General features: G+C 33.1%; 1 protein-coding gene across 1 annotated transcript; it reads left to right on the plus strand.

Annotated features, from left to right (window-relative positions):
- The first annotated feature begins 229 nt into the window (after positions 1 to 229).
- On the plus strand, positions 230 to 4686 carry LOC105346372 (uncharacterized). Its single transcript, XM_034468823.2, has 8 exons — positions 230 to 448; positions 548 to 802; positions 905 to 976; positions 1179 to 1409; positions 1643 to 1897; positions 2001 to 2132; positions 3554 to 3792; positions 4301 to 4686. The coding sequence occupies exons 1-8, from the start codon at positions 370 to 372 to the stop codon at positions 4469 to 4471; spliced, it is 1434 nt and encodes a 477-aa protein (XP_034324714.2). The 5' UTR covers positions 230 to 369; the 3' UTR covers positions 4472 to 4686.
- The last annotated feature ends 8584 nt before the right edge of the window (positions 4687 to 13270 follow it).

The following is a 13270-nucleotide window of genomic DNA, read 5'->3' on the forward strand; positions in this document are numbered from 1 at the left end:
CTCACATATCAAGTCTTTCATAAATAGAAACCATGTATGAATAGTATGAAATATATCAATCGGCACAGTAATAAATCGTACAAGAAAAAAATGAAGATTTTGAAATAATACTCTAGAATGTAATATCGTGGGGATTTTTGCATCGATAAAATATTATAAATATGACTGCGTGATGACGATAAATTTATTATCATTATTTATTTGTTTTACTGCCTGGTTGCAGTCAATATTGCATTGCATCGTCCGACTTATCAGCTACATACATTGTCTGATGGACAACCAAGTTTCAGAGTTGTCGATGGTAAAAGAAGTAATCTAGCTTATAACGGGAATCAGTGTACCTCAACACAGGACAACAAAGTATTCGCCATGTGGTGGGTGGATTTACAAAAAATTCGACGTATTGAACGCATTATGGTCTATTCTAGAACGGACAATTTGAAATGGGGTAAAAGACATTTTTATTTTGATGAAGTATTAACATTATGTTTATAAAATTGTTCGATAATGTTACTGTAAAAAGTGTAAAAGAACCAATATTTTGTAGATGTAAATAACGGATTCACAAACAGATTTCTTGGATTTTTTATCGTCGTATCGAACACCACTGATCACAAAGATGGCGTCGTTTGTTATCATAATAAAAGTTACACCAAGTACACGATACCCTCTAAGGTGGACATCTCCTGCTCAGTGATTGGTCGATACGTCATCTATTTCAATGAAAGACTTCCGGGGATTATTTACCCAACTGATTACAGTAGATTCGCCTTTACTGATTTATGTGAAGTAGAAGTCTATGGTAAATTGACATCTGATATGAATTATAAACACAAATTGTTTCATTTTATTCTTTATTGCTTTTTCTATTATCATTTTGTATAATATCAAGCTTAATTTAAAGGTTGTCCTATACTCGAGTATGGTAATGCCGACCCAAAGTGCACGATTCCATGTTTTGCTATGTGCAAAAAATGTAAGTTTCTCTTTTAAATATTTAAATTTTATCAGTTATTTCCGTACTTTCCGTATATGGTGTGCAAATGATACTAAAGCTACTGAACACTTACACCCTTTAGCAACATATAGTTGTCAATGTTCATAAAATGTTTGATTGTCTAGTCCCATTTATTTATTTTTTTTCTGATAATAATAAAATAATTTTATTGAGATTGCAGATCTTGAAAATTTGAGTTACATGAAACCAACCTGGCAGTCATCGACGTTTTCCTCTCTTGGGACTAGTTACAAGGCCGTTGACGGACATTATACGTCACGTAATTACCATGACGGGCAATGTGCAATAAGTGGTCTCAATCAACGTAGTGTAATATGGAGGGTCAACTTGGGGAAAATTTACAGAATTGATCACATTAATCTGTATTTCCGCACAGAAAATCTAAAATGGGGTGAATACAACTTAATAAAACTCGCCTACATTGTTCAATATACAAATTTAACTGTCAAAAATAATTTAATGAATAAAAACAAATAATTATTAAATTGCAATCTAAGAATTTATTCTTTATTTACAGATTTTTTTTAAATTTTACACATTTATTTCTTTTTTAAGCATGCTTTACTTGTTTTATACCTTTAGAAATAACAAATCATAATTTGTAATGATGAACTGTTTTTAAAGTTTACACTAACGGATTTACGTCTTACCCTCTGGGATTTTCACTGTACATTTCCAACACTACCGATCGACTTGAGGGTGTTCGTTGTTTCCACGACTCAAAGTACACAAAACACACCATCCCTGATCACATGTCTATCAAATGCCCGTACTCTGGACAATACGTCATCTACTACAACGAACGTATACCAGGAGTTACTTATCCGGTTGGTTCTTCCCCTCATGCTCATGCGGACCTGTGTGAAGTACAGGTTTATGGTAAAATATTAATTAACATTACGATTCAATTTTCACAAAGATTCATATCACATTCAGTATTTCTGCTAAGTCAGACATTTGTCTTATTATTTTGTTTATTCAGGGTGTCCCAGTCCTGTAGCAGAAGTTTCTCCGTGCTCAAAACCATGTCCTTCAAAATGTGAAAAATGTCATCCTGGCACGGGGATCTGTTTGAAATGTATTACTGGTTTCCAAGGTTATGCTTGTGAAATTGGTAAATCTGACTTTTAATTCCATTTAAGTTTTATTTGTGTATCATATCTTTTATAATTTTGCAAAAGTTGTTGAACTTTTATAAACACCGCACAACTCATTTACCGAAAAGCGCGCGGCCTGCGTGCTAACCGCTTAGCTATGAAGGTAAGTCAATGAAACTTCCTTTAGTTTACAGAAGTCTTAAATGTAAACGAACGGAATATAAACTTATTTTCTCCCTCCTTTCACTCCTCCGAAAATAAATATTATCTTGTCTATTTTAAAAACATCAACAAATAAAAGTAGGTTGTGTGCGTTCGTTACAACGCATTTAATCACATTACATATATAACAAAACAAAAACATAACATAAAGACAAACAATGCAATGCAGTGTATAGGGCGGGCAGGGAGGGAAACTATCAACTTCTATCAATCTGGTAACTGTCACGGAGGTGACTGGTATTTCTTTTAAATCACATTTATTTCATATTTATTGTTAAATTCACAAAGACGGGTAAACAATTTACTAGTTTATTCACGTTATTCCAGAGAATAGTCACATCACATACTATGTTAAATACATGAACGCTGAGTAAATAAGAGCAAATCCCCCCAAAACTTCTACTATATATATATATATATATATATATATATATATATATATATATATATATATATATATATATATATATATATATATATATATATATATATACACTACGGCTTCAATTGATGATTATTTCAAATCATTAGCTCCAATCTATCAATTAACTAGCTCCATTTCTACACCTATCTCTGTAAAATTCTAATCATCTTGTCTGAACTCCAACCTGACCTTGACTCCCAATTCTACAAACAATAGCTCCCATGGCTCCAATAATTAAAAGCCCATAAAACTTTACCTCTCTAGACATTGCTCCATTCTAAATCCCCTAAACACAGCTTGATCTGTTAGAACAGCGGTTTCTCAAATCTGTAACTCTATGAAAAAAAAAATAATAACAAACCGTCAACCATCTCAGAAATCCATAAATCACTATTAACTAATACACTAAAATTTACCCTTCATCATCACGAACGTCGCAATGACCAACATGACACATGAAAAACTATTTATACTTGGTATTGGTTTTGTGAAATCACATATAAAAAGGGTCTTTGTTAATCCATTGAATCATACACTGGTGTGTCAAGGAAGGTTCCCAGGTCTAAAGTTTAATCCCTCTCCGGGGAGGAGGTCAAGCTCATACAATGACTGTGAATTTTATTATAATTGTATTTCTTTATCATTGCTTGTTATTTGTTTATATGCAAGTCAATGCAAAGCTTGTTGAGTGTGCATTAATGTATCATATCACTATACACATAAGAAATTAGTTGGGGTTTTTTTTTACATGTAAACAATCTCATCTGAATATTATATCTCCGTTTTTTGCAGCCTGTCAAGCGGACGCGAATATTAAAGTATCGCCCAACGTCATATTCCTTGGGTCGATTTACGATGAACTGGTTTCTTCCAAAGGGCTTTCGTTTCCAGACGCGACATCTGGTGTAGCCTCTGTCAGTATATCTTTAACGGAGAGATTTACAAACCTTGCAAGTTTGTCCTTCAGTATTGATAAGGCATCAAACGTCAATGTTAACCTCTGGGACAGCAACAATTCAACCATCAGATGGGTAAGCAGTGTCTAGTAAAGAAATGGTAAAAAGGTTTTTTTAATAAAAACCTGTAATTACGTAAATGTTGATGAATAGGTAAACACTCGTTTAGATTTCTGTTAAACATGGCTGAAAAAGCATAAATCTCATGTTTTCAACTGCCAACATTTGCTTGAGGCCTGGACCACACCACCCGAACCCAAACTCCCACCTCAACTCGGCTGGTTTACTGTTCATTTGATACAAAATCTTTTTAAGTCATGTACACTATTTTTTTCATATTTCAAATATCTAAATAATTAATTAACAATTGCCGATTCGTGTAAAGCAGCCCTTCACCTGAAAACAATTTACAATTATTAATGTGGATTAAAGTACATTTTAATTAAGATACTTTCGCCGGTTTAGAATTTTCAAATTTTATAATATTTCACAAAATAATACGTTTACGCTATATACACGATTGGAATTTAGAATAAACTAATTCGATTTGTAATTTCAATATTCAACTTTTGTCTTTTTGTAGTATTCCGAAGAACTTAATGGGTTGGACCAATGGAATGTTACAGTTTCCAATGACATCATTTCTAAAGTTCATTACATTCGAATATCAGTGGAATTTAACCACACGTTCACCATTTCGAATATGAGACTTCCATTGCGAAAATGCATCAGTTACATAACAGACTCAATCTAGCAATTGTTTTATATTTCAAATGAAAAGACTGGATATTGGAACCTTTGGACATGTTAAATCTTCATTTATTTTTAAATAGCACGGCATTGTTCCCCAATTTGTTTATTTAATTATATTAAGAAGTGACAATATAAAATTTACAGTAAACATTTTGTACAGTTATAGACTATTTGTTTTTTATTCGTTTTAATCTCGACTTCGATTGCCTCAGGTCATATTCATACATCGAAAGAGAATCCAAAACAGTGGATTAGACGTCCAATTACTTGGTACCATCAATACGTTGGACATGGTTTTTCTGTTAATCTTTGATCTTATCCAATAGTATCTGCTGTTGTTTTTTTCTTTCAGTGCTTGCACGATAATAAAAATATGAAAATATTTTCCTTGCAAGGAAACATCGTCTTGATAAATATTTGAAGCGCATGCATACTTTTTGCAATTTTTTACAGTATTTGGTTGTGATTGTGGTCAAATATGAATGTGAAAACTTGTTAAATCGGGCTTTGAATTGATGAACAAAATTGTAACTTTTTAGTTTACAATTTGTAATGTAATATGTAAAATAACAAGAAAACATATAATAATCCCCAAGTCATGAGTTAGTACAATATGTAACGAAAATAAAGGTATACCCCGGTAATTTGTTTTCGTTTACTTGTAGCTATACAATTCGTTAAACATTTCATTTTTTACTTGCTGCAGACCTAAATTTTATTCAAACAATATTTTATAATGAAATATATCACATAATGGGATAGCAGGCATTGCTTATATAAATCCTCTCCGACATACAAGGTCAAGGTCATTTATACAAGATTTTGTGCCGTATAATATTGACAGTATAATATTATAATATATATTATATTGATAAATATATGAAAATATGTATATTTGAAATATATGACCAGAAATTTCAAAAGGTATAACACTATTATTATAATTTATAGTAACTAGTAATGATAATAATAAGGAAAGAGAAAAAAAGCAAACAAAAGGTTTTATACACAGGCTCTGTGGCATAGGAAAATAAGCAGAACTAGGTGGATTATTTGAATCTCTTTGTAGATTTAATAAATTCACGTACATTTTTAATTAAATACTGCAATGTTTTGTTCATAAGTAAGACTAATGCCCCCATTAGGTATTGGCAGTCTTAATTTAAGGAATCTATATTATAGGTAAGTAAATGTCTTTGAACACAGTATTTGGAACATTCAATCAAAGAAGTGATAACATGTTTCATAATTGTTTCCACACAGGTCACAACTTGGGTTGTCACTCAGAAAATGATTATATAAATCAGCATTTAAATTACGAAGGTGACAATGGATTATATTTTGCTTTCGAACACCATTGTTAAGTACTTCTTGGCTTTGGAACAATACATATTTTTTATGGCATGTGTTAATGGTGAGAGTGTTGAAAGACTACGGGTATTATATGGTAGTTCATTCCAGAGTATAATCGTTGAGGGTAAAAAAAACTTTTCATGTAAGAAGATGTTTTTGCTTGGGGGGCATAAAATGTACGGTTGTCCAGATTCCTTAGAGTATAAGAATTTTGAGGTAGTAAACATTGTCCAAGCAGATCAACTAAATTCTGAGGTGCTTATCCATAAACTATCTTATAAAATAACACAAGTATGTGTATTTTACGTCTATATTCGAGTGTATCCCAACCAAGTTCATCATAAAGCAAGCATCTTGAAGAATTTGACCTTAGTCCTGAAATTAATGATTCTAGCTGCTGCAACTTGAATATCTTCAAGTAGTTTAGCATCTATATCGGAACAATTATCCCATACAATGTCAGAGTATTCAGGACTGAAGCTGCGTTCTCCGGAAAATTAAGAGTTCACGTTTGCAAAGTCTTAAAACACAAAGTGAAATTATTGACAAACAAGACTTAGTATATAGAAAAAATAATTTGTTGAATATGAGCGTTAAGAAATAAATAAATCATTATGTATTCAATCGTAAGACAAAACCTTGAAGTGCAGTACATTTAGCCATAAATCGGAACTGGAAAAGGCGTTATCAAAATCTTCAAAATCATAAAATTTAGATCACATCCAATCATCATACTATTAAACAAGAGGCCCATGGGCCACATCGCTCACCTGAACAGCAGTTCCTTGTAACATTACATTTCGTAGCATATGCTTTTTCTATTTTAAACATTGAACCCCTTTCTGGGGACCCAGTTATGGTCCGAGGTTTATGGTTGGCTTGAACAACATAAATAGTAACATAGGAATTAAAATGTGTAGCACTGCGGTGGGACCGCACGTACACAACCTGAAAAGAAGAGAAGAGTTCCACTTCAAGAGGATAACTCTCAGACTATACAGAACATCAAGAAAGATAACTCTTGGTTCCACTACATTAGAGTTTACACAATTTGAGGATCCTTGCAAAGTAATCTCACAAACTGTAGCATTATAGTTCTCGAGAAAAACTTTTTAAAAATATTTTCAATATATCTTTCTATGTTAAACTTTGAACCCCTCTTGGGGCCACAGTATTAGTCCAGTGCTAAAGTTTTAATTATTTGGAATCTACATTATTTAAGGATGCTTGCATAGTTATCTCACAAGCTGAAGCATTATAGTTCCCTAGAAAAAGATTTTTCAACATTTTCCCTCTATATTTCTATGCTAATTTAAACTTTGAACACCTCTTGGGGCCCCAGTATTAGATTGAGGTCACGGCTTTTTTAATTTCGAATCTACACTATTTGAGGGTGCTTACGTAGTTATCTGACAAATTGATGCATTGTAGTTCTCGAAAAGAAGATTTTTAAACTTTTTCCATGTATACTGGTACTTCTACATTTAACTTTAAACCCATCTTGGGTTCCTAGTATTAGTCCAAGGGTCACTATTTTAAAACTGTCGAACCTTCATTATCCAAGGTTGTATGCATGATAGTAATCTCACAAATTGAAGCATTGTAGTTCTCGAGAAGAAGATTTTTTAACATGTTACCTTTATATTTCTATAATAAACTTTGACCCCATCTTGGGGCCCCAGTATTGGTCTGGGGTCACGATTTTACGAATTAGGAATCTACATAAGCGAAGGATGCATGCATAGAAATTCCACAAACTAAAACATTGTAGTTCTTGAGAAGAAAATTTTGAAACTTTTCCTTTATGTTTTTTAAAATGTTTAAATTTTGAACCCCTCTTGGTGCCCATCAATTGTCCGGGAGTTACAATTTTTTGAACCTACATTATTTAACGTAGCTCGCGGGTTTGCTGACGTCACAATAGTATTCGACGTAAAGAGTTGACCGTCATAACAAACTCATACAATTTTTTTAGAAATAACAAATGATCTTTAGAAACATAAAATGAAATATTTTAAAAAGCTAAATTGCAGTTTAGCGAAAACATTTATAATTATCAAGTGCTAAAAATTTAAAGATGACATACATTGTCGCATTGAGTTCTATAAGGTATGAGTGTGCGTTGGAACTCTTTAATTTGTTGTTTAGACAAGTACATTGTAAATAAATTGAACCGTATGCATTAACTTCGCTCGTTTCACAATTATGAATTCTGTATTTTCAAATACCGATCTAACTATTAAAATCATTTTGGCTTTAGCTAGTTATCGTAATTATGCGATTACAAACTTTTTTATATGTCAATACGTGTATGGTAATTATTTTTGCATTGAATGCATGACTGATTCATTGAAAGGATAAGTAGCCATGTTTCTTCTCTTCACAACCTTACATTAATTTCCTTCATGCATTCGAAAACATTCATAATAATGTTAATTAGATTTGCATGTTCTAATATGTGTAAATCAGCTAGTCTGGTCAACCAGCGCATTTTCATATTTGGTTCTCAGACGAAAGAAATTGATAACGTCGGTCTAACGTCGTGATAAGAATATAGGATTTTGTGAAATCTTTTAAATCTTTAAAGTTGTTTTACGAAAAATTGGCCGAGAACACATATTGATTTTTTTCTATGAATTGATTCAAAATAATCTCTTCTGTTATTGTGTTGAGTAAAATTAAGTTCATCTAGATCGTTTAAAAGTTTGAAGCATAGTTTTGAAATGCGGTTTTCGACTAAGATATGCATTTTACTATATATTTCATTGAAATGGCGTTGCTTGATTTTATCAGCGACACTGTGTTTGAATCACGATAAAATTATTACTACGCAGACGAATCTCAAATAAATTTTAGAAATAAATCATTGAAACCTATCGATCACGCGGACAAATTTTCAGGGTAGGTTTTCTCGCAAGCTGTAAACCCGCGAGCTACCTTAAGGATGTACATATATGCATAGTAATATCCAAAACAGTTGCACTATAGTTCTTGAGAAGAAGATTTTAAAACATTTTCCTATATATGTTAAAATCTAAACCCCTACTGGGGCCCCAATTTTTGTTCGGGGGTCACGATTTTTACAATCTTCACTATATAAACAACCTTTTGTGTATGTATTGGCATTTTTTGGTGAAGTGGTTCTTGAGAAGAAAATTTTTAAACATTTTTCATATGTAGTTCTATGTTAAACCTTGAACCCCGCCTGGGGCCCCAGTTTTGGTCTGAGGGTCACGATTTTTACAATTTAGAATCTTCATTATACATTCAAGCTTTTGTGTAAATATTGGCATTTCTGGTGAAGTGGTTCTTGAGAAGAAGATTTTTTAAACATTTTCCTATGTATTTATATGTTAAACTTTGAACCCCGCCTGGGGCCCCAGTTTTGGTCCGAGGGTCACGATTTTAACAATTTAGAATCTTCACTATATATACAAGCTTTTGTGTAAATATTGGCATTTCTGGTGCAGTGGTTCTTGAGAAGAAGATTTTTAAAACATTTTCCTATGTATTTCTATGTTAAACTTTGAACCCCGCCTGGGGCCCCAGTTTTGGTCCGAAGGTCACGATTTTAACAATTTAGAATCTTCACTATATATACAAGTTTTTTGTGTAAATATTGGCATTTCTGGTGCAGTGGTTCTTGAGAAGAAGATTTTTTAAACATTTTCCTATGTATTTCTATGTTAAACTTTGAACCCCGCCTGGGGCCCCAGTTTTGGTCCGAAGGTCACGATTTTAACAATTTAGAATCTTCACTATATATACAAGTTTTTTGTGTAAATATTGGCATTTCTGGTGCAGTGGTTCTTGAGAAGAAGATTTTTTAAACATTTTCCATATGTAGTTCTATGTTAAACTTTGAACCCCGCCTGGGGCCCCAGTTTTGGTCCAAGGGTCACGATTTTAACAATTTAGAATCTTCACTATATATACAAGTTTTTTGTGTAAATATTGGCATTTCTGGTGCAGTGGTTCTTGAGAAGAAGATTTTTTAAACATTTTCCTATGTATTTCTATGTTAAACTTTGAACCCCGCCTGGGGCCCCAGTTTTGGTCCGAAGGTCACGATTTTAACAATTTAGAATCTTCACTATATATACAAGTTTTTTGTGTAAATATTGGCATTTCTGGTGCAGTGGTTCTTGAGAAGAAGATTTTTTAAACATTTTCCATATGTAGTTCTATGTTAAACTTTGAACCCCGCCTGGGGCCCCAGTTTTGGTCCGAGGGTCACGATTTTAACAATTTAGAATCTTCACTATATATACAAGCTTTTGTGTAAATATTGGCATTTCTGGTGCAGTGGTTCTTGAGAAGAAGATTTTTAAAACATTTTCCTATGTATTTCTATGTTAAACTTTGAACCCCGCCTGGGGCCCCAGTTTTGGTCTGAGGGTCACAATTTTTACAATTTAGAATCTTCACTATATATACAAGCTTTTGTGTAAATATTGGCATTTCTGGTGCAGTGGTTCTTGAGAAGAAGATTTTTAAAACATTTTCCTATGTATTTCTATGTTAAACTTTGAACCCCGCCTGGGGCCCCAGTTTTGGTCTGAAGGTCACAATTTTTACAATTTAGAATCTTCACTATATATACAAGTTTTTTGTGTAAATATTGGCATTTCTGGTGCAGTGGTTCTTGAGAAGAAGATTTTTAAAACATTTTCCATATGTAGTTCCATGTTAAACTTTGAACCCCGCCTGGGGCCCCAGTTTTGGTCCGAGGGTCACGATTTTAACAATTTAGAATCTTCACTATATATACAAGCTTTTATGTAAATATTGGCATTTCTGGTGCAGTGGTTCTTGAGAAGAAGATTTTTAAAACATTTTCCTATGTATTTCTATGTTAAACTTTGAACCCCGCCTGGGGCCCCAGTTTTGGTCTGAGGGTCACAATTTTTACAATTTAGAATCTTCACTATATATACAAGCTTTTGTGTAAATATTACTAAAACCGATTTGGTTTGACTTTACCGATCGCGTCGCGTTCAACTCTTTCAGCTACGTCATACATAAACAATACCCGCACCTTAACCACAATTTTTTTATTGGTGGATTCAGCTTACCGCTGATTGGCTGCTGGTTAACTAAGACTAAATTATGCACGGACAGAACAACAACATATCTGAGAATGAAAAATTCACATGGGTACTCGTGACTGTCGAAATTGGGCTATTTCGAAAGTGTATACTTGTGATAAAACAATACATACGGTACATAACATATACAGCTATAGCTCTATGTATAAATTTTGGGTTAGAAAATATAAAGCTACAGTGCATACAATACTTACATGTACAAAAAAACTTAACGGCAATTTGCCGCATATAAAAATAACGCTATTTTTGAAAAAAATAATAATTCTTCATTTAGTTTACTACTGTTAATAATTGTATTTTACTTGCCCCAAACTTTCTCCTATTAAACAACCTTCTTCCGTACTCGGAAGGCGGATCAAGAACTGTATTTTTTATGTATGTAAACAAACCATTGTTCATGTATGGAGCTGGTGATCGGCGGTTCAGAGACAGGTAAAATAAAGAAATCTGCAGTAAATTGTTTGTGGATATTTTAGTGTATATATATATTACACCGAAAGTGATAGGGCAACAGAAGAGAAACGAATCGGACACTTGTCTAATGAAGACGCACATGTACAAACCCCCTTGCACTCTCCACTTCCGTCTCGTTCTTTCACACCATCGTTCAATTCTTTTATTGACTGTCGATTGCCGATCGAAAGGTGTAGAAATCGAGGAATTCATATCTATCACTTCGACTGGCAAGTTAGTAGGTAATACATGTGCATATTACACATTTACGGTATTTACATGAATTGAACGATTAGCACATGCAACTTCTAAATATTATATTTTTTATAACGCCGTACTCTGGACCGTAGCTTGAGTTGAGGCTATGGTTTAACGCCCGTTTACAGAGACCGAGAGAGAGAGAGAGAAAGTTTTGCACAGAATTTAAACATAGGGGATAGTCGATTTTGAATGAATAATATTGGGGGGAAATGAACTGTTCTGAGAAATCCTTCAGCTCTGGCATTGCATAAGCATGTACTGATAACTCCGCCTAACTCAACCAATCATAAAGTTTTCACAACGGCGGCGTGTATAATTTATGCATGACGTAGCTGACAGAAATGATCGTGACGCTATAGGAAAAGTCAAACCAAATCGGTTTTGATAATATTGGCATTTCTGGTGCAGTGGTTCTTGAGAAGAAGATTTTTAAAGACATGCACCCTATACTTACTGTTTTGCAATTATCTCCCTTTTGAAAAGGGCTGTGCCCTTTATTTTAACAATTTATAATCCCCTTTCCATAAGGATGCTTTGTACCAAATTTGGTTAAATTTGGCCCAGTGGTTTTTGAGAAGAAGTTGAAAATGTGAAAAGTTTACAGACGGACGAACGGACGGACGACGGACAACGGGTGATCAGAAAAGCTCACTTGAACCTTCGGTTCAGGTGAGCTAAAAAAGATCATTATCGATTCGACAGGTGGGAAAATGTAATAACATTTTTTGATCTTGTAACGAGCAAGCGTTGATTGGTCTTCCGCATAATTTTGAAACGATGAATAATATCTAAACAGATTATATTGATTAAGGTTTTGTTTGAATGATGCCTAACAAATTCTCAATTATGCACTTCTTATATGTTAAGAAAAGACCTTTGGCCCGTAGCATTCCTTAATTAAGGGACTGATCCTTAATTTTCATATCATTGAAAAGGTCTCGGTATTTGCGGGAATTTTTTCTTTAAGTCATAACAAAATGTTTTAGGGACAAGCCCTGTAACTTTAATATCATGGGAGTCGCTATGACAGTTTTGAAGATAAAATATTGTTAAGGATTAAATTCTGAACGACTATCCCTCTATGATATTTACAAAATTAAGAACCCTAATAACGCATCAGATCATCATTTAGGAAGATTAAAAAGTGGACCAACAATGATTAACAACAGCCTTTCAATTGTAAATAACAATACATTCTATATAATACGCTGAATTTATTGTTTTTAAAAAATTACATTTTCTAATAACAATTAGCAAGAACAATTCGAACCTGACAAAATGCCCAACATGGAACTGAATAATAACATCATATCAATAATCAATGCATATAATTATGTTATTGTACCAATGTTTGTAGATGACAAAATGTTGCATTCATAATACGGTATACAATGTATACAATGACCAACAATAACTGTCCACCGTATTTAAATGTGAATTCATAGAAAAAACATAGAGAGGCAAAGATAACAAAGCTTAAAGAGGCTCGGTGGTCACCAATTTAATCATCAAATCTACCTTAAATTAAAGAAGATTTGTTTACCTATAAACTATTTTTAACTCAAGAAAAAAACCATAAATTTTTACTATTAGATTTGGGCTTTTTCCTTTATTTTTTTACAGAG

This window comes from Magallana gigas, chromosome 6 (assembly GCF_963853765.1).
Source record: "Magallana gigas chromosome 6, xbMagGiga1.1, whole genome shotgun sequence".
NCBI classification, from domain to species: Eukaryota; Metazoa; Mollusca; class Bivalvia; order Ostreida; family Ostreidae; genus Magallana; species Magallana gigas.